The sequence below is a fragment of the Acomys russatus genome, chromosome 1, assembly GCF_903995435.1.
Source record: "Acomys russatus chromosome 1, mAcoRus1.1, whole genome shotgun sequence".
Taxonomy (NCBI): domain Eukaryota; kingdom Metazoa; phylum Chordata; class Mammalia; order Rodentia; family Muridae; genus Acomys; species Acomys russatus.
This window is the reverse complement of record NC_067137.1, coordinates 37,089,412-37,111,902: the sequence shown is the minus strand read 5'-3', so window position 1 is coordinate 37,111,902 and position 22,491 is coordinate 37,089,412. Positions and strand designations below refer to the sequence as shown.

Sequence of the window (22,491 nt, the reverse complement as noted above, 5' to 3'; positions counted from 1 at the left end):
ACCCATGGGGAAGAACCAACACCCAAGTTATCCTCTGACCTCCTTGAGCACACAGCCATGCTCGCAGACAGTAATACAGTAAAATAAAGATGGTGTGTGTGTAGTGTGTGTGTGTGTAGTGTGTGTGTGTGAGTGTGTGTGAGTGTGTGTGTCTAGGCGTGGTTGAGAGGCTCTTCAGGGGCACATCCTCTTTCACAGTGATTTTTCTCTCCATCAAACACACGTCTAGTAAAACGAGTGCCAGAAACCTGGCAAGAAGGCTCAAGTACAGACCCTTGCCACCAAGCCTGATGACTTGAGTTCAATCCCCCAAGTTGTCCTCTGACCTCCTCATGCACAAGTGCACATAAATAAAAAAGTTAAAGAAACAAAAAGCATGCCAGCCAGGGATACCCAATCAGGACACTCCATAATTAGAGACAGGCTCATGTCAGCTTTGCCCAAACACAGATGTGCTCTGACCTGACGTGACTGGCCTGCTGGTTCCCATGGCTACTCAGCAGCCACTTCTCAGGGACCCAAAGAAGTCCTCAAAACACAACAGAAAGAGGAGAAGTTCTGGGAACAGGCAAGGAAAACAGGAAGCAATGTCAACAGGAAGTACGTACGGAATCCTTGTTCCACATTTTGACAATTCTGGAGTCTGCAGACAAAACCAAATCTAGGGAACCCTGGAAATGAACCGACTTGATGGGCAGCCCGTACTGGTGGTCCTTAACTAGCAGCGGCTTATCCGAACGGAGGTCATACAACAGAACCTAAGAGAGAACACAGTTAATTCTAGTCCCACGAGCAATTTCAAAACAAGACATCTAACACTCAGAATAACGGGAGCTGGGAAGGATGCTCAGCTAACAGAGTGCTGACCTAGCAAGCACAAAGCCCGAAGTTCATTCCCCAGCACAGCAGAAAACAGGCGCTGTGGCACAGGCTGGTAGTCTCAGCACTTAGGATATAGAGGCAAAAAAATCAGGAAGTCAAAGTCATTCTTGGCTACATATCAAGTTTGAAGCCAACCTGGGCTACAGAAGACCCTGTCAAGAAAGAAGAGAAAAGAAAAGAGCCAGGCACAGTGACACACGCTCATAATCCCAGCACTCAGGAAGCAGAGGCAGGTGGGTGGATGTGAGTTCAAGGCTAACCTACTCTACAAAGTGAATCCAGGACAGCCAAGGCTACACAGAGAAACCCGGTCTTAGGGGGAAAAAGTTTCACAACATTCTACGAATACAACAAACATATTTACCCAGAGCCTAACACTAAAGTCAGCTCTTGGGCCAGTTTCATGACTTTTACCCTAGTTTTTAGGTACAATAATTTGACAATTGCTGATCTTACTAAGAAAGGAACAGGTGTTCATAAGAGTGTTTCACTTAACTAGCAAATCCGTGGCCTAGGACACAGCAGATGCTCCTGCACCAAGTGACCTTGAGCTGGCATGGTGGCACACATCTTTAATAACAGCACTTGGGAGGCAGAAACAAGCATATCTCTGTGAGTTCAAGACCAGCCTCTTCTACACAGAGCTCCAGGCCAGCTAGGGCTGTATATTGAGACCCAGTCTCAAAAGAATCAAAGACTCCATGCACGCACAAATCTTGGAATATCTAGGGACCATAATTCTTGCTTACAGGAATTCCTAGGGCCTCCAGTATGCACTTAAATCCACAGCGACTCTCCTGTGAGTAGAAGGTCAGTGGACCCCAGAACCCTGCTCCACACCCTGCTCTCCCAAAACCCTATCAAGAATGTCTACGGACTACCCTGCTTTAACTCCAACTCTGAAGGACTACACCAACCTTCTGACGTACTAGAAGGATCTGGAGCCCCCTCTCCACTCTGGCCAAAATGAACAGCCTCACTCGCTGTCCCAAATATGCATCTTCCAATAGACAACCCAAACATTGGCTTACATGTGAAGCTCACCTGCCCTGTAGACGTTCCAACTGCCATGTTCAAGGCGCCATTAAACTTCAATGCAGAGATGGTGGGTAAGCTGTTGATCCTGAAAGGTACACGTTTGTCTTCTGTGACTATGTGAGCAAACCTTTCACTAAGTAACAGGCTCATCATTTATCTTCACTTCAAATCTAACAAGGAAAATCTTATTACTAGCTATTTGTTTATAGTCTAACTGCACCCAACTTTCATAGTAAAAAAAAAGACACTCCATATACAAATGAAGCCCATAAAACCTGCCTTTATCTTCTATTCTATTCAGACAATGGAAGATTGTTTTCAGAAACATCTCGTGTGTGTGTGTGTGTGTGTGTGTGTGTGTGTGTGTGTGTGTGTGTGTGTGTCCTATGCACATGCCAGGAGTCACCTCAGTTATCCTCCTCAACTGTAACCCACGTGCACTTTGGAATAGGATATTCACTGACTCTGGAGCTTCCTAGCCAGGAAGGCCTGGGATCTTCTCGTCTCTACCTCTGCAGCTCTAGGATTACATGTGTGTGTTGCTATAACTGGTTTACATGGATGCTAGGAATTGGACCTAAGTGATGCCTTGTACGTCTAGCTCTTTATTGAACGAGCCATTTCCCTAGCCCCAAAACATCCCCATCTTTACTCAGGGAATCAATTGATCTTGAGATATGTGTACGCTTACTTCCGGTGTGAAATCAATTTCACCAAGGCAGGAGAGATGGCTCAGCAGTTAAGAACATGCTCCATTTTTACAGAGGACCCAAATTCAAGTCCCAGCACCCATTATCAGGTGGCTCACAACTGCCTATAGCTCCAGCTGGAGGGGATCTGACACCTTAGACCTCTGCAGGCACCTGCACTAAAGAACACACACATACACACACACAGACACACACATCCATAATTTAAAACTGTTTAAAAAATAAAATAGATCAACTTCATCCACCTAAAATAAAAGACTAAGAGCCAAAGGAAGACTCTAGGGTCTCTGTAGTTCTGAAGATAGAACAAAAGGTATGGCTACAATTCTAGAACAAGCTCCTAATGCACCGGCTGCTATGAACACTAGCACCAAAAGACTGAAGTACAAAAGGTAAGAGACATTAGACAGCAGCTAGCTGGGGTGATGCATGCCTATAGTCCCAGACTCAGAAGGCTGAAGTGGGGCTATACTGTGAGATCACATCGCACAAAGAGAAGTGAACAACAGCTCTACTTCCAGTCCCCATGGGCTACATGCTGCTGGCCACCAGGCCAGGCCTATGTCTAGAGCATTAGTAAGCCTCTCCTGCCACCTACAGCTTTGGCCTGGAGCTGCACTGAGTGGTGGCTACAAAGGAGGCTGCTGCTCCCCTAAGCTTCCATCACCTACCCTTCAAAATGAGCTTTAGAATAACTTCTCATACAAAAATATTTTCCTACTCCTCCGAGGCTTACCATTTTTTTCAGACCATAAGACGCACTCCCCTCCCCCGCAAAAGTATGTGTGTGTAGGGGGGGATTAGGGTACATCTTATGGCCCAATTGCTATTTTTACTGTTTTTCTTGTTTTATTGCCCTAAAAACTGGGTGCGTCTTATGTTCAGGTGTGTGGTGCACTTTTATCACGTTCTTCAGACAGGTAAATGAATCCTTCAGTAACCGTACAGCTTATGTCCTGAGAACTTTGGTCTACTGTCTCTTCCTACTGGGGCATTGTTAATAAATACCAAATCCACTGAGCTGTGCGCACATATATTTCCTAACCAGCTGACATAACTCTCTTATTAATTACTTCTTCCTGGTTTCCAGGTGAGTCTGCTGACTTTCTCAGGCAGACAGTCAATCACTCAGAGAAGAACAACAGCCTCCTCCATCCAGTATTTGTATCTTCTCCACCTTTTAGAATTTACTAGGTAACCCAAATGACAGGCTACAAGGTTTGTAGGAAAACCATAAAGTTAAACATAAAAAATAAAATACTCAGGTATTTGGAAGAGCAGACAGTACTCTTAACCACTTTGCCATCTCTCCAGCCACCCCCCCCCCCGCACCTCCTCTCTTTAATGCTGATAGGTTAGAATAATATGGGAACTAAAGAGCTGCCTCTGATGGAAAGGCACAAGCTGCTCTGAGGGCAACTACAATTTGGTCCCAGCACCCACACTGGGTTGCTCTCAACTCCAGCTCCAGGTCTAGGAACGCAGCGCCCTCCTCTGGCCTTTTTAGGTGTCTGCACTCATGCACATGCATGCACCTAATCTTAAAAAACAAAACCAAAAGGCCTTACTATGCATTCTTGCATTAGTTTACTCTATGTGGAAGTGAACCCCCTGGCTTAAAAGTTCTTAATATTCTCTACACCATGTCATAATTAGTGCCATTGATTAACACTTTAAAGTAAACCCCAATAGTAATCAAGAAAAATTAATGTTTCTATTGTTACTTTAAATGTAGCAGTTTAAAACAAAAGTTGTATTTCTTAACACATACAGTAAGATTTATATATTAGACGTGTCTTTCTAGTTCTGTTGCTCTTGGTTTGTTTCACACTGGATTGGTTGTTACTGTGGTGCTGAGGATAAAACCTGTAGCTTTGCATCCTTCACAGGCACTCTCCCACTGAGCTGCATCAACTAACTGAGCCATTCTTAACTTTTTTATTTTTTAGATCAAAGACAGTCCATATAAACATCTTTTCAAAGAAATTATGAATTCCCATCTTAAAGGAAATCATACAAAACTTTGCAATAAAGGGTTCTTAGTGTCACCAGACACTTCACCCTCCCATGTGACACATCAGTGGATGGTGTGTAGAGTCTCTCTGAAGTACACGTGGATGTACTGGGGAAGGGGAAGGCATCCTGCACTGACTGGGGCAGAAAAGCCTGGGGCAAGGGTCTGCCTGAGCTGTGGTCCGCCTACACATCTCACAGCTGGTACCTGGGCAGTGCTCCCAGCCTGTGCCAGCCCACACTGGTGAGTGGATGACACACAAAGATGCTTTCTTAATTCAAGCTTCTACCTGTGTTACACATTTTCTCTCTTCAAGTATGCACTACTGTCTAAATGTTTTAACTGTAGGGATTAGACCGACAAGGACAGGACAAAAATCCATCACTCCTTGCTTCCTTCACCATAACATGCGAAGTGCATTTTCTTGCCTGCTAACTGAAGCAGTGGGTCCTACCCAACCACTGACCCTGCAGAAGAGAAATATCAGTTCCTGCCATACACTTGACCAGTCCCACAGCAGCTAGAGAAAAGTGCCACACTGTGTGGCACCGGCTAGAGGGAGCCTCCCTGGCCTAAATGTGCCACACTGTACAGCATCAGATACAGGGCGCCTCCCTGGCCTGCCTGTGGCTTTATAGGAAGAGATTCTTACTGACAACAATCACAGATGCCAGTCTGAGATGTGAGTCAGAAAGAGTTGCATCCTCTAGCAGTCTGCTTCATACTGACAGGTGGACTTAAATCAGAAGGCTGATTGACAGTTACACTGCAAGCTGATGGCTACTCACTCTGAGTCCGCTGTGACGCTACTTAATGCACAGTCTAACACTCCAACTCTGCTTCTTACTCTTGGATCCCAGCATTCCACTCGGCCCTGAGCAAAGGAAAAAGAGACTGATTTTAAGTAAAAGCTATTAGTAGAAAACTTTTAAACATTTACCAAAAATAATAATTATTACTACTTATTTCATGCAGAATCAAAGCTAAGCTTTAATCTATAATCTTGGCATTGTGGTGTTTCACCATGAGGTGACTTACTTTCATAATTAAGAAAAGAAACTACTAATGAAAAAGTCCCAACTATACACACAACCCTTGGATTGCCTCCTAATGGAGGAATGAGTAATAAAGACATTTATATTCTATGAAAAAGGTCTTTATGGTTTTGTCTGTCTGTTTGTGTGAATAGATCACTCTGTCATCCAGGCAACTGATCCTCCCGTATCAGCCTCCTGAGTAGCTAAAACATAGAATAAGTCTTTGCTTTAACCTATATTACTTTTTACTTTTTTACTTTTTGGGTTGTTTGTCTGTTTGTAGACAGAGTTTTTCTATGTAGCACTCGCTGTCCTGAATTCTCTCTGTAGACCAGGCTGGTCTCAAACTCAGAAACCCGTCTGCCTCTGCCTCCCAAATTGTGATTAAAGAGGTGCGCCACCACACCTAGCTTATTTTTATTTTTATTTTTGCATTTTGAAACAAGGATTTTTGTAGCCAAGATCAGCCTGTACTCAGCCAAGGTTAGTGTAGCCAAGGCTAGCCTTCAGCTTTTGACTCTCCAACACCCACCACCAAGTGCTGGGGCACTGTATACCATTCTCAGTCCTTGTTTTTAAGAATTACACTTTAAAGCCGGTTAGTAGTGGTGCACGCTTGTACTCTCAGCACTCAGGAGGCAGAGGCAGGGGGAGTGCTGTGAGTTCGAGGCCAACCTGGTCTACAAAGAAGAGTCCAAGACAGCCATGGCTAAACAGAGAAACTCAGTCTGGGGCGGGGTGGGTGGGTGGGGGGAATCACACTTTAAATATTTAGGCATGAAATATTATGATGTTCATGATTTATTTTCAAATGTCTCAAAAAATTTAAAATATATCAACATTTTAATTTTTAAAGGGAGTATGTAGAATATAATTATGGAACATGTTTTCAACATTTTAGAAGGTATAAACTTTTTAAACTAAATTTTAAGCTGAGGATTGATTAATTGTCTTGATTGATTATCTGATTGGCTCACTGACTTAGACACTGCTAGGCAGGGCTCTATGTGTAATAAATATATATGTATGTCTGTGTCTAGGTATGAGTCTGTGGGTGCATATGCCCAAAGAGGCCAGAAGATGGTTTCAGGCTCCCGAAAGCTCACATCACAGGAAGTTGTGAGCTGCCCTACCTGGGTGGTGGAAACCAATCTCAGGTCCTCTAAAGAGCAATACAAACTTGTAACTGCTGAGCCATCTCTCTAGCCCCTGGGAAATAATTTTTAAAATGAAAAATAAAACTGCAGGCCTGGCAAAGGCAACTTGCCGCCAAGCCTGACAACCTGAGCTCACTCCCCAAACCGATACAGCAGAAGGACTCAACTCCAGTAAGCTGTCTTCTTGTCGCTACACAAGCACTGTGACACGCACACGTGTGCACACACACACACACACTAAATAAATGTAAAAAGAAAAAAGACATTTTAAAGAAAAAATGAAACTGTAAACAAATAAAACACATTTACAAAAATGAAGTGAACACGTGCTAACCTCTATTGTTCCTGTGGCGAACAATCCATGTACTGTATTTATGTCACAAACATTGTTCTCCCTAAATAGTAAAGCAAACAAAGGAAAAAAGTGTTAGAGAGCACTTAGTCCAGGAGAAGAGGCACTCAATGAACACTCTAAGTCTGCAGCCCACCCAAATCCTGTGGACAGACAGCATGCAGACTCTCATCCACACGTGAAACACCATGGAAGCATGGGTGAGCTAAAGGCTTGGCTCACGGTCACCAGAGCCCCGGGCACTCAGGGTGACACCACCTAAGCATGCCAGACAAGAGAGGCCATCCTTCTGAAATACGATTCCACATGAGAAGAAAGTCCTTCTATCTTCTTCCAAAGGCAGCATTCTTAAGAACACAGGCCATCACTATGGCAATCTCAAGACCTGGACGTACGAACAAAGCCTCATTTTCTTATTCACTGAAGTAAATTTTGACCTACCTCAACAGGTTACTGTGAGGATTAAATTAAAGAACAAAATACTCCACAGTGTCCAGAGTATAAAGGATATGTAATAAATAGCAGAGGCTCTAAACAAGAAACTAAGCAGCTGAAGAGCAGGTGATTGTTTATTATGCAATAGTGTATTATGAAGTTACATGTTTCTAAACATAAAGATATTTTAAGCCAGGACAGAACAAAACCATCTTGCCAGCTCAGGATTTTTACCACTCCATGTTCTCCTTTCAGAACCCTCTCATAGGGATTAGGTGAAGTTAGTAAGCTCTGTCTGTACAGACAGGCAGCCGTCCAGCTTCCCTGCCTGCCTAGCTGCAGGGCCCAGACAAGCCGCCTCTCACAGTGCAGCCGCCCTGTGTGAATCCTGAGAGAGCACAGGCCCGGGCACTGTTGGCTGATACGGTAAAGGCTGCACAACACTCGGCACATGCACGTACATCTTTGCACACTTGCTAGTCATCGTTATGAGGAAGGAGGTGCTAGGGTCATTCCTGAAATTTTCTTTTTGAATAAAAGTGGAGCTGAGTGTGGTGGTGCATGCCTGTCTTCTCAGCACTTTAGAGACAGAGACAGGAAGACTGTCATAAGGGAAGACAAGTCTATAGAAAATGCCAGGTCAGACAGGGGTACATAGGAACATTGTCTCAAAAGAAACAAAATGTAAAATACATGCAAAAGAGCAAGCATAAATCAATAAAATTACATGAAAGCTTTTTTAAAAGGGATAGGAAGCTTAGATTGTGTAAAAGGAAAAAGCAAAAGTAACTAAAATGTCTGCTAATAAAGACATCAAAAATAAAATTTAAAATGTTTCCTCAAATTGAGTGTGGCAGTACACACCTTTAATCCCAGCCCTTAGGAGGTAGACTCAGGTCTCTTGGATTTCAAGACCAGCCTAGCCTACATCGTGAGTTACATAGGACAGCCAGATCTACACAAAAAGAGGCCCTGTCTCATGAAAAGGAATTCACAGGAAAAACAATTCCATAAAACAAAATCATGGATGAAAACTTTACTAAAAGTAAAAATGATAAACTGAGAAAAGTCAGAAGTTTCGTTGTTGTTTTAAGACAGGGTCTTTCTATATAATCCTGGCTCCATATAGGCCTGGCTGGCCCGAAGCTTGCTATGTAGACCAGGTTGGTCTTAAACTCAGAGAGCCACCCAATTCTGTCTCAGGAGTGCTGGTCTTTTTTATAAAAATTTAAACTTTTAAGAAATCATCGGGCCAGGCGGTGGTGGCACATGCCTTTAATTCTAGTACTCAGGAGAAAGATGCAGGCAGTCAGTTCAAGGCCAGCCTGGTCTACAGAGCGAGTTCCAGAACAGCCAGGGCTTCATTAACAAATTCTGTCTCAACTCCTGCCTCCCCACCCACCCACCCCCCAAAAAAAGAAAGAAAAGAAAACATCAGGTCTTTTGAGCAAATTTTTTGTTTAAAAACAAAAACCAAAACCCCTGATTCACCTGATTCTTTCATTTATTTATCTGCTGAGGATCAAAGCTAGGGCCTTGTATACGCTAAGTACACAAGATAGACCGATGGTATTAGGGCAAAAAAACCTGAACAGCACTGTAAGTTCTGATTAAGAACACAGTTAGTGATGTTCTTTTAAATGACAGCCCAGGATGTTGGGTCATTTGACAGCCTTGGGCTCCATCTCCTGGCAGAAGCAAGGCAGTAGGACTGGAATACTCACGCGGCATCCGTTTGCAGAGGATTCAGGTACCGCCCTTGTTCTAAGTTTAATCTATAAACTTCCGAGCTGCAGTGACAAAGAGAATCTGGTAAGCCACGGACATTTTCCTGTGAGGAGGGTAAACTTGAGGCACATAAATAGCTCTCACTCACAAGCGTCACTTCTCTTTGAAAAGTTGATAAAAAACCTTACTCTATAAATATTTATACTTTGTTCACAATTAACCACAATCTTGGTAGTTACGAACTGAGACTCTTGCTCCCAGCATCCCCTCAGACTGCACACAAGCATCTGTGATGCCAGCTCCCGGGGCCCTCCCTCCACAGTCCGCCGCTCTGCCTGGGCATCTTAACCCAGGTTCTCGTGCCTGCAGAGAAAGAACTGTACCCACTGGTCATGTCTGCAGCCCCCTAAATAGGTTTTAACAACTACATATGACACTAGTGACAAAATGGCCCACAGAGACATTCATCACTGATAGTGAATGAGCTTGAAGCAGGAACTATAAACTTGGGAGGCAGAGAAACCTGAGGAACTGAAAGGAAAATAAACAGCAGTAGCTCTAAACTGCAGCAACCATGCTACCCTGTGAGGCCTGCGTGGGTTCTGGCTTAAACACTTGACATGTGAATATTTTAAAGTCAGAAAAGATTGTATTAAGTAAAATAGCAGGTGCTAAAACATTACAATAGCCAGGCGGTGGTGATGCACGCCTTTAATCCCAGCACTTGGGAGGCGGAGGCAGGCAGATCTCTGAGTTTGAGGCCAGCCTGGACTACAGAGTGAGTTCCAGGACAGCCAGGGCCACACACAGAAGCCCTATCTGGAAAAGCCAAAACCAACCAAACAGAAAAACATAATAATACCACTTACTAGAAATCACATCTCAGAACATAGCCTAATCCCTTTTCCTAAGATTCACTGATCCCCCTTTCACAGTAATGACACATCATTAAGGACACCGGAACAGATAACGTCTATAAGTGATCTAAGAGAAGCTCTGTGGGAGGTAGAAAGGAGAAAGCAAAAAGTAATCTGATCAGTACCTTGCACCTACAAAGTACAAGTCACAGGACGGGTAGTGGTAAGAGAAGTCTCGGCCGAACTTGGGAATTCTGGTTTTGTAATAAAAACCTGATTGTGAGTGAAATTCAATGTATCTGTCGTTATGTAAGAAGACGATCTGAAAAGGAAACAATCAAAGTTAGTTTACTTAGCTTTCATCATCACTACCCAGGCAAGAAACACTCCTCTCTCCCTCTGCTCACTCTCTGTATTAACATGCAGATGTGTACACATGTGCGCACTTAGCATAGGACAAAGACGTGTGGAAAGTCTGCATAGTATTCAAATGCAAATCTATCAGTGCTAGAAAAAAATAAGTTATAAAATCACCATCAAAGTCCTAGGTAAACAGCTGGTACAGCTGAAAGGATAACTGTCCCTCACAGCTAGAGGATAAGAGGGGACTTTCTTCCAAGATGGCATTTGACATAAAAAGTTACTGTTTGTTTTGTTTTGTTGAACTGGTTTTAACTGGTAAATATCTAAAGGGCACTGTGGTACTTTCCATCATTTCCATTTTAAATTGAGTTAAGGGCTTCCCTAATATAATTTAAAACTACTGAAAATGACGATAAGAAGTCAAGATGCACCAATGGTATTAGGAAAAAAAAGAAAAAGGAAAAAAGCCTATTCAGTTGTGCTCAGACCTGCACCACAGCACACCACAACCTCTTGCTGAGTTACAAGAACAGAGCAAACTGATGGCCCTCCTTATCTTGTAGAAATAAGGAGATGAAGGCCGCCTGGCAAACATGCCTAGGCTAACATCAACAATCAGAACCACAGATCAAGACCGTAAGATGCCTAGCAAAGGGTGACTGTTACCAAATCCTTACAATAAAGGCAAGGCCCCATGATGCTCAGAACCAACTGGACATTAGATTGACCAAAGGTTCTCTCCCAATGTTGTTTTAAAAGATACCACACATCAGACATGTACCTGACTAAAAATACCAGTAAACAGGCCTGCCTTTCACTGCTACTATCCAATGATTGTTAATTTAATACTGGGAATATCATAAAAATATTTATTAGAAAAATAAGTTCTGCTGGGTGTGGTAGTGCATGCCTGTAATCCCAGCTCTCAGGGAGGCAGAGAGAGGCAGAACTCTGTGAGTTTAAGGCCAGCCTGGTCTACAAATCGAGTCCAGGATAGCCAAGGCTACACAGAAAAACTCTGGAGGGGGCGGAGGGTAGGAGGAAAGAAAAAATAAGTTCCAGGGCTGCAGAGATGGTTCAGCAGTTAAGAGCACTTGTTGCTTTTTCAGAGGACCTGGGGTCAGATCCCAGCATTTATGTGGCAGCTCAAAATCACCTAAAGATCTGGTGCCCTCTTCTGGCCTCCAAGGGCAACTGCACACATATGGCATTCACGCATATAGACATACACACATAAATAAAAAAGCAAACATATTTTTAAAAATTAAGTTCTTCTCACTCAATTCTTGAGTGCAGCAAGTACAAGCCAATGCTACAAAACATACCTTCGAATAGTCATCTGATAAAATCTCAAAGGTGACAACTGAAAAATAATAGATCAAAACATAATTACCCATTATTGTTCTAACAAGACCACAAACTTTATGTGAGGATTCTAATTGGTTTTAACTGGTGAGTAATTTTACACAAATGCTGTTTGCCCCACCTCTACATACAGCAAGAAGAAAATTCCCACTAACACTAAATGCAAAGTTAAGTGTTATTTCCATCTAGATTTTTTTTAAAGAACTAGAATAAATTTACAATGACTCCTAAAAAATTTTTGCCATTGTTTTGCTGAGATGTTCTTAATAAGTTTTAAGGCTTTCAAATATAAACTAATGAGCAACTTTTAAAATGCTGCTTTTAAAGAGGGCGCCAGGTTGGGTGTTCATGTGGTGGTGTACGCTTTTACTCCCAGCACATGGGAGGCAGAGGAAAGATCTCTGGGAGCTCGAGGCTGGCCTGGTCTACTCAATGAGTTCTGAACCAGCCATGGCTGCAGAGAGAAACCCCTCTCAAACAAAAATAAAAAGGCAACAGTAACTCTTTGCCTATACAAAGCTCACCTCTACAAAAAATAGGATAAAACAGCTGTTATTAATGGTACACCAGGTGTCTGTGTTCTTTAGAAGCAAGGGTGAGACCAGGGTGATATGCTGGTAATCCTACAGAACACTGTATCCAAATAACTTCTTTCCCTTTGATCCTAAACACTAGGCTAACTGATAAAAGCTAAACTTTGCCATTTAAACTTGCCTTAAAGATAAAAGGCCAGCTGGCTGGCCCACTGAGAACAGCCCTGTGCAGAGCTAAGAGGCTGGCCAGTGTGGGCTGCAGCCTGAAACACAGCACCATATTTAACTACTTTATCTACTGCAAGCAAAATCTACTATACAACCCACTCCCATTTTAAACAGCAGTGTGATGGATAAACATAAAAAGCTACCTATGAGCTCAGGGTTGACCTCTTACCTTCTGAATCCAAGCATCTTTCAAACTTCAAGGATAACTGATAGGTGTCATAACACCGGACTCGAGGCTTGTATGTTCCTATTTAAAAAAAAAAAAAAAATCAGCATCATGCAAAACTGAAGGCTACACTTTGAATAGCCACACCCTACACAGCATCTGCATGTCCTGTCTGTTCTGAGGTAAGATAGTTATCCCCAAATCAAAGAAAGGGCTTTAACAACAGCTCCACACAAACACCTCCAAGGGAACAACAAAGGAAAAACAAGCACGCCATAATGAATGAAATATAAATACTTAAGAAGACTCACAGTAATTCAGTAGAAAAAGACAAACAATCAGTTTGCCAAGATGAAAAAGATGCTTAATATTTGTGTCGGTGAAAGGGTTAAAAAAAAAAGATGCTTAATATCTATGTTGGTGAAAAGGTTAAAAAAATTACTCATGCTGGGTATGGCAGTGCACGCCTGTAATCCCAACACTCGGGAGGCAGAGGCAGGTGGATCTCTGTGGGTTCGATGCAGCCTGGTCTACAAAACAAGTCCAGGACAGTTAAGGCTACACAGAGAAACCTTGTCTTGGAAAAAATAAATTAATCATATACAAAAAACAGATACAACTTCCTTGATAATTAATCTCCAATACCTATAAGGTATGTGATGGAAATTCACCTTGAAACTGTATTTCAACTTACACAAGTTGTGGACTTCAGAAACCCAGCCCCGAGCATGCCAGGGACAGGAAGAATGTCCACTACAACTTCTGTCATACATGGCCAAAGATGCAAAGCAAGCAGGCTCCACTGGTCGAGCAATGCTTAAGTAAACAGTGGAAACCCACACCAGGAAATGCCAAGCACATAAAGATGAGCCATCGAGATGGGGCTCCATTAACAGGCTCCCAAAGTGGGCTGCGCAGTTGCTTCTCTCCTTCCACCACCGTTACCTGTTGTGCCACCTCAGCAGCCCCCCAAATGATGAAAGAAGTGAGTTCAGAGACCGGAGGTGAGGGCTGCAGCCCAGTGTAGATGCTCCCAATGCTGGAAAGCTAAGGGCTGCCACATGGTAGTGGTGGGTAGAGCACACACAGGCACAGAGACTACCTCTAAAGTTCGCTTTGGGGTGCCCACATCTTATGTCATCCTCTTCTATAAGGTTTGCATTCCGCATAAATGTACCACACTTGCAATGAGAAAAAAAAAAACAAAACAAAAACAAAGATCAATTTTTAAAGTACTACACTATGGGGGGTTGGGCGGGCTTGGAGTGAGGAGAAAATCCTATTTTGTAGTGTGAATCAAAAATCTAGGATTTCAGTCAGGCATGGTGGTACACACCTTTAATCCCAGGACTCAGGAGATAGAGACAGATGAATCGCTGTGAGTTCGAGGCCAGCCTGGTCAACAAAGAGAGTTCTAGGACAGTTAGGGCTGTTACACAGAAAAACCTTGTCTCATAAAAAACAAAAACAAAACAAACAAAAAAAGCTATGATTTCAGCTAAAAAGAAAAAAAAATTTTTTTTTTCCAAGACAGGGTCTCTTTGTGTGAATCTCTGGCTGTCCTGGATTCACTTTGTAAGACCAGGGTAGCCTCAAACTCACAGAGATCTGCCTCCCCCTGCCTCCCAAATGCTGAGATTAAAGGCCTGTGCCACCATAGCTGGATGAAAAGAGAAAAATTTTAAAAGCAAAGAGACGTATCTAGCATGGTGATGCAAGCCTATAACCCCAGTAGCTCACAGGCTGAGGCAGAACGTCCATGAGCTCAGTCAGGCCAAAGAAGACATCTTGCCCCTAAAGCAACAGAACAGCAGGCCCTGCAGAGGAGAACAGCGTGCAGACTAGGAGTTCACGGTTGGATGATGACATGTGTGCGGTGGGCCTTAGGAAAAACTATTACGGGCCTTTGCTCCAGCTGCATTTGAGCATGCTTTTAAACCTTCATGCTTCTACATTGTCTACAAGATTCGGTCGCATTATCTTGACTCTCAGGAAAAAGAAATGTGGCAAAAACATACATTTGGATAAAATCAGCGCCTCTGTTTCCGCCTCCATCAGTATGTACCAATAAGGTCTAACAAGGCACTCAGGAAGCATTTGCGAAGCACTGGGTTTGGTCCCCAGCACTGAACAGAAGGAGAGGAGCAGGTCTGAATCCGGCCTGCCTCTAGACTGAATGCCTCTGAGAGAAACCAAGAGGCTGCTTAGCTCTGCGACAGAGCCACAGTTCACACACACCCTCAATTGATTTCCTTGGGTAGCCGATTCCCCCTTCTAGACTACATCACCAAGGACACATTTTATCCAACTTGGTTTTCAGCCACAGTGACAAAGATAGAGGCAGTGGCAGAAGCCAGAGATGAAAGGACTAGCTCTATTGAACTAAGCAGACAAGACAGCAAATGGCTCCCTAATTCCACATCCTCTACAAGTTCCAAGGAAAGGGCCAAAGGGGACTCTGCACCCAACCACACTGTCCCATGACAGCCAACAGCTGTATATAGGCATTTAAATTAAAAGCTATTAAACCAAAACTTCAGTTCTGAGATTATCAATGTTCACACATTCTTGATTAAAAAAACAAAACAAAACAGTCTTTTTAAGGTGAAAGTAAAAGCCAGCTGCTGGCAGTGGTTGTGCACACCTTTAATCCCAGCACTTGAGAAGCAGAGGCAGGCGGATCTTTGAGTTCAAGGCCAGCCTGGACTACACAGTGAGTTCCAAGACAGCCAGGGCTACACAGAAAAGCCCTGCTGGGAAGGGGAATGGGGTGGGGGAGGGAGTAAAACCCAAGGATTCTAAGTAGGAAAGCAATTAATCTTGTCAGGAGTAGAAAATGATTTCATAAAAGAAAGTGTAATTTAACATTAAATCTCTCTTGCACATCTTTCATCTCACCACTTGAGAGGCAGAGGCAAGTGGGTCTCTGAGTTTGAGGCCAGCCTGGTCTACACAGGCAGTTCTAGGGAAGCCAGGGCTACACAGTGAGAATCCGTCTGCAAAACAACCAACCAACAACAAAGCCCTGCCACTTGATCTACACCCGGGAGCAGGGACACATCATTTAGTATCTGTGGATCTAGAAGACCTGAATTAAAGGCCTGAGTTCCTTCTAGCCCTCCATACTTGTGTCCAAACATCTCAGATCTTCTCAGCCCTCTTTCCCAGTTTCTCAAAACGAAACCAGAGGCTAAAGAGCTGGAGAGACAGCTCAGATAAGAGACTGGCTGCTCTTCCAAAAGACCAGGGTTTGGTTCCCAGCACCCACATGACAGCTTACAACTGTATGTAACTCCAGTTCCTGGGTACCAAAGCCCTCTTTTGGCTTTCAGGGCATAAGGCATACACACACTGCATTTACATGATAAAAGGCAAAAAATTCATACATGAAAAATAAATATAATAAATCTAAAAAACCCCCCACAGGCTTAGAGATATGGACACTGTCAATACTGAGACAACATCAATACAGCACAGGACTGGCTGGGCATGTATAAAGCCATTAAAACAGAGTGGAGCAAAACCTGGTATGAAAGCCCGTGCCTATAACCTCAGCACCTGGAAGTGGAGGCAGGAAGACTGAGAGGCCAGTCAAGGATACACAAGTGAGCCTAGAAATTAAAAAAATAAAATAAGAACAAAAAAGTTACTATCTGTGACCTACTCTGAAAACTCATTTTAAAAAATGTAATGTGGGGTAAACTGTTGACTACAGAATCTAGGTTGCAGAGAAAGAGGTGCTCATTGAATCCTTCTGAGTATTTCTGTATGTCTAAGAATGTTGATAGTGAAACCCCAGGGCTAACACAGAGGGTGGCCTTTCCTACCAGAGCACTCGCTGTTAGGGAACACGTGCAAATCGTGACCACAGAGATGCTTACCAGTTGCTAAAATATACTGTCCATCTTTTGACACCTTGATAGTGGTACATACAGTAGGCATTTCAAAGTCCTGAATAAGTTCAATTCTCCTGCGAACATCTACAAAGAAAAGAAGGGGGGGCTAATTCAGCATGGTCACGGCGGGGGGGGGGGGGAAGAGGCCAGAACACGCAGAAGGAGCAGAGCTGCTGCAGGCAGCAGTATACAACCCAAAGGCTCCCAGCACCAAGGACGACCCCAACACGGCCCACCCAGTTTCCTTCTTAGCTCCCACCTGTGACAGTTCGGATCTCAAATGGCCCCAGAGGCCTAAGTGTCTAAAGGTCTAGCTCCTGGGCAGGTGGTAAAACTTCCAGGGGGGAGCAGTGAGGTCTTAGGCCTCTGTGGTCATGCCCTCTAAGGAGACTACAGGACAACTGTTTGCTCCTGGATGCTGAACAGTGAGCAGGCCTTCTACCATGTGCTGCCTCACCACAGGTCCCAAAGCAATAAAACCAGTTGCACATGGACAGAAATCTCCAAGACCATGAGGCAAAACAAACCTTTCCTCCTTTAATCTTGTCTATCTCAGGCACTCTGGTACAGTAATGGAAAGCTTTCTAAAAAGCTTTTCACATTTAGAAAGAAAGAGCATCTTCTTTAACTGAAAAGAAGAAGCCCACAATAATAATCAGACAGTATGAGGGCCTTATTATTCCAGCACACTGTTTCCTTTCTACATTGGTTTGGTGTAAGCAAGCTGCACAGGGGTTCTCGTATTTAAAAAAAAAAAAAAAAATCAGACAGAATTTTAAGACCAAAGTCAAGGAGGAACAAGTAAGCGCTAAAGCATCCTTCATCACTACAACAAAAATCAGTGTTTTCACCTGAGCATTTCTAGGCTTAAGCCTCCAAAATCTCAGGCTTATATAAGAAATTAGCATAGAGCTGAAGTTTGCCTGTTAGTTCTGCCTCTCTGGCCAAGAGAAGCCTAGGCCAGAGGAAGACCTAGTAAGGCCTCTGTGGACCACAGCACTAACACCTATTCTCAAGACAAAAAGTCTGTCAGGCTAAGGATTCTGAGTCGTCGCTATTCGAATGTGCCTACTATGAACACTGCCTTGTTTATAAGCACGAATATTAAGATTACAGGAAGGCTTGGGGGGCGTGGCTCAGCACTAGGTAGCATGCTTAATGTGTGTGAGGCCCTGGGTTCAATCCCTGACACCAAAAGAACAAAAACCAAAGACTGAGCCACTTGAATTGCTAGACACCTATCGGTCCTGAGCAGGTCAGGAAACGGCTTCTGCCCGTTTGTTACACATGAGCACCCTGGAAGGAGATCGGGTAAAATCCCAATCTGTAAGCTCTGAGCAGCAGCTGTTTCCTCCCGAGTTAAAAATTGCATTTTCTACCTGACTTTAGTACTATATAAAGCGCATTTTTCTAAGAAGCTTGCCAAAAGATCTCAGTCTCACAGCCAGAACCCTCCCGGTGCTTGGTTTTTAGAGACTCAACTAAAATCTGAAATCTACAGGAAGTTAACCCTCCTTTCATTGGCAACCTGAAGTGGAAAACAGGGGAATAAATTCATCAAAGTAAGTTACAGGGGCTGGAGAGATGGCTCGGAGGTTAAGAGCACTGACTGCTCCTCCAGAGGTCCTGAGTTCAATTCCCAGCAACCACATTGTGGTTCACAACCATCTATAATGAGATCTGGTGCTCTCTTCTGGCCTGCAGGTGTACATGCAGGCAGAGCACTGTATACATAATAATAAATAAATAAAATTCTTTAAAAAACAAAACAAAACAAAAAAACAAAGTCAGTTACAATCGGGCCTCATGTTTACATGCAGACACCTTACTCACAGCGTTCTTCTGTTCATAAAGAAGATGTTTACTGCCTCTCGATTGCAAAACTGAGAGATTCAGCTAACAGGGAAGGACTCTGACATTCTAGCAATAAAGCCATTATGGAACTGTTGGGATAGACCGCCCTCCTTAGGCCTCTTGTGTCCCTGTGCATCTTGCTGAGTGTGGCAGTCCTGCTAGAGTCTGACCACTTTTACCAGAGCTGTGTCTTGGGGTTACAGGCAGCAGAGAAATTTGACAGATGAGGTCACGGAAAGGCAGGCCTGGTTTACAGTCTGCTACCAAAGCAGTGGGCTTCTCAGCTCTGGGCTCCACCCTGAAGTGTGTGTGTGTGTGTGTGTGTGTGTGTGTGTGTGTGTGTGTGTGTGTGTGTGTGTGTGCGCGCGTGTGTGTGTGTTTTCCGAGCCATGCTGAAACCCTCCCAAGGGACTTGGGGCCAGCCGGAACAAGCATGCTGATGTCCGCGCCATCCGTGCCATGTCACGAGTACTGATGTCTGTGTCTCTGACCCAGGAGCCTTGCTGCCACCCATGAAACAGGGAAAGGCTAATGTGTTAGCTTGAAAGGGAAAGGAGACTAACTTCTACACCAAAGGGAGACAGCAACCCCAACATCATCAGAGAGAAGGGGCACAAAGCTTATTTCCCACACCCCACACTAGAGAGCCAGAGGACTGAGGGCACTGTCACAAGGGCAGGTGACACAGCTGGAGCACCGTGAATACTCACCCACATCCTTCTTCTGCAGTGCTCGCTTCTTCCTGTCAGAAAGCCACTATGAGAAAAACAAACAATGAGCTTTAAGACACACCTAAATTGTTTCCGGCTTGCAAAATAATGTTCATTTTGGAAAATGCAAGCTTAGAGGAAATAACAAAATGGAGAGTGGGGCTATTCTATATCTTAACTCCATGATAACATATTTTCTGGATTTTTGTTTTGCTTTGTTTTTGAGACAGGACTTCTCTGTGTAGCCTTTGTTGTCCTGAAACTCTCTCTGAAGACCAGAATGGCCTCGAACTCACAAAGATTTGCCTGCCTCTGCCTTCTGAGTGCTGGGATTACAGGTGTGCACAATCACCATCTGGCTGTTTTCTAGACTTAAAAAAAATATCTTTCCATATACTAAACAATTTTTTGAACAACTGTTTTACAAAGCATTAAGCATAAAACTAATCCATCCAAGCTAAGTGAATGTAAAAGCTCAAAGTGATGGGTTTTAATCTCTATATGGGGTGAGCACCCCCAAAGTGTGTGCGTGTGTCTGCTCTCGTATGTTGAGACAGAGTCACACTATGTAGCCCAGGCTGAACACAAGCTCACATTCTTCCTGTCTCAGCCTCCCAAGCACTGGGGCTATAAATGTGTCCCTTTTGCCAGCTAAAATTAATTTCTTACAAATAATAGGAACAGATATATGACTGGCTTAAATAGCTGACCCTGGATAAGAATAGTGTTTTTCTGGGCAGTGGTGGTGCACACCTGTAATCCCAGAACTCGGGAGGCAGAGGCAGGTGGATTTCTGTGAGTTCGAGGCCAGCCTGGTCTATGAAGCAAGTCCAGGACAGCAAAGGCTACAAAGAGAAACCCTGTCCCAAAACAAACAAACAAACAAACAAACAAACAAAAAAGAAGTGGGTTTTTTAAAAAATTAATTTTTCAGATTACATCTCAATTGTTATCCCATCCCTTGCATCCTCCCATTCCTCCCGCTTTCACCCTATTCCTCTCCCCTAGGTCTATGACTGAGGGGCCCTCCTCCCCCTCTATATGATCATAGGCAACTGAGTCTCTTCTTGATAGCCTGTTATCCTGAGTGCCACTGGGCCTCCTCATCAAGGGGACGTGGTCAAATATGGAGCACCAGAGTTCGTGTGAGAGTCACTACCCGCTCTCCACTCAACTGTGGAGAATGTCCTGTCCATTGACTAGATCTCTGAGTAGGGGTTTGATGTTTACTGCCAGTATTGTCCTTGGTTGGTGCAGTAGTTTGAGCAGAACCCCTGGGCCCAGAACCACCCGTCAGAATGTTAGAAGTGGGTTTTTTTGTTGTTGTTGTTGTTGTTGTGTTGTTTTTTTTACCAGAACAGTCAATGAAAGGAGCTTTTGGTCTACAGGCAACAGTTGAATGAGCAACAATGAAACACTTGTCAGTTATAGTGATGCTGAGTGGATGGGCCTCTACTGGGGTACTTTTGCTTCACAGAGGGCTTATGGGGATTCTTGAAGATTTAATCTGTCATCACAACTGGTAGGTGTTAATTCTGGTATCTGGTGGGTATGGGCCAGGGATGTTGGCAACCATCTACAAAACAACCCCAGCAACAAGGAATTGTCCAGCTCAAAATGTCAGGAAATTCCTGGTTAAAAACTCCAAAGAAAAGCCAGGTGTGGTGACTCACGCCTTTAATCCCAGCACTGGGCAGGCAGAGGCAGGCGGATCGCTGTGAGTTTGAGGCCAGCCTGGTCTACAAAGCTAGTCCAGGACAGCCAATGCTACACAGAGAAACCCTGTATCAAAAAACAAAAACAAAACACCAAACCAAGCCTTCAAAGAAATGAAAAATAAATAAGAAGTGCCATTTCTAAAAGAACCATGGACATGGCGGAATACTCCTTAGAAGTTTCTAGTCGCACAGCAGATTCACCTCTCAAGACCCTACATACACACGGAGGCAGTCTGCATTTGGAACAGGGTGACACTCCAGGAGGAGTTTGCCTCCCATCTGTAGTATGTGAGTGAGCTGCCTTGCAGCTGTCGCTAGTCTCTGTGACTGTACTGCTCTGACTGTATTTCTGGAAGTGATGCTTCACTTAAAAGGCATGAGAGCAGTTTCTAGACAGCATGTCCAACACATGAACCTAATGCAGCCAGAACAAAGGTGTTGTCTTAAGGCTTCTATGCTATTATAAAATCCACATCACGGTCCATCACTGAGGAAAGGAAGGGGGCCGAAACTCCAACAGGGCAGGAACCTGGCGGCAGGAACAGATGCAGAGGCCATGGAGCACTCAACCAGCTTGCGTTCTTATAGACTCCAGGACCACCAGCCCAGGGATGGCACCACCCATCATGGGCTAGGCCCTCCCAGCAATCACTAATTAAGAAAATGCCCTACAGCTGGATCTTATGGAAGCATTTTCTCAGTTTAGGTGTCCTCCTTTCGGGTAACTCTAGCTTGTGTCACGTTGACACAAAACCAGACAGCACAGTCAGCCAATGGTAAATCTTAAAAATATCTATCATTAGGGCAATAAGAAGAGGCGACAGCGAGGGGACAAGGACTCACCTCAGGGAGAGACTTGCCGCAGCTGAGACTGTAAATCTTCACCTCGTTGAGACTGGAGACCTGCATCGCAGCGTGGAGCTGCCGGGATCCGGCACGCAGTCACTGATCGCCAGTAACCCGAGTACTACTCCAGCATCCAAAGGCTAGGCAAACCAGCACAGCGTGCGGGAACTGGCGCGCGCTGATGACACACTTCCGGCGCCGGAAGTGCGCCCTCCCTTGGACTCGGCGAGTGATGAGGCGCCAGAGGCGAACGGAGCCTCTGCGGAGAAACGCGCACCGGCTCTGGGGTCGGAAAAAACTAAGATGAAAGTGAGAAGAAAAATCATAGGAGAAAGCATGAGGTGGGGAAGCGAATTTGAACCTGATATCGTTTGAGACAAGTATGTGACAGTTATAACCACTTATCATTTTTAGAAACTGTAACTGCTCTTGCAGGACAGTTTGCATCTGTTGTCCACATCTGAGGACAGTAGAGAGGGCCTTCTCCCGTCTTCCTCTGTATCCTCCTGCCTCCACACACATTATGAAAAGAGGAATCTGGGAAAGAGAGAAAGGTTACGTAATGCTTTGTCCAGTCCTGTCAAACCACCGCCAAATCCTGG

General features: G+C 44.1%; 1 protein-coding gene across 1 annotated transcript in view; it reads right to left on the bottom strand.

The window, feature by feature from the left end:
- Nol10 (nucleolar protein 10) overlaps positions 1–22,042 on the bottom strand; it is an 82,693-nt gene extending 60,651 nt beyond the window's left edge. Inside the window, exons 1-11 of the mRNA XM_051143807.1 lie at positions 21,887–22,042; positions 19,326–19,371; positions 16,747–16,845; positions 12,869–12,946; positions 11,899–11,936; positions 10,396–10,532; positions 9,350–9,415; positions 7,173–7,233; positions 5,433–5,518; positions 1,927–2,005; positions 609–758 (exon numbers count right to left, since the gene is read on the bottom strand). Coding sequence (XP_050999764.1) covers positions 609–758; positions 1,927–2,005; positions 5,433–5,518; positions 7,173–7,233; positions 9,350–9,415; positions 10,396–10,532; positions 11,899–11,936; positions 12,869–12,946; positions 16,747–16,845; positions 19,326–19,371; positions 21,887–21,952 — 906 coding nt within the window. The 5' untranslated portion in view covers positions 21,953–22,042. The remainder of the gene's footprint in view (positions 1–608; positions 759–1,926; positions 2,006–5,432; positions 5,519–7,172; positions 7,234–9,349; positions 9,416–10,395; positions 10,533–11,898; positions 11,937–12,868; positions 12,947–16,746; positions 16,846–19,325; positions 19,372–21,886) is intronic.
- Positions 22,043–22,491: the final 449 nt, after the last annotated feature.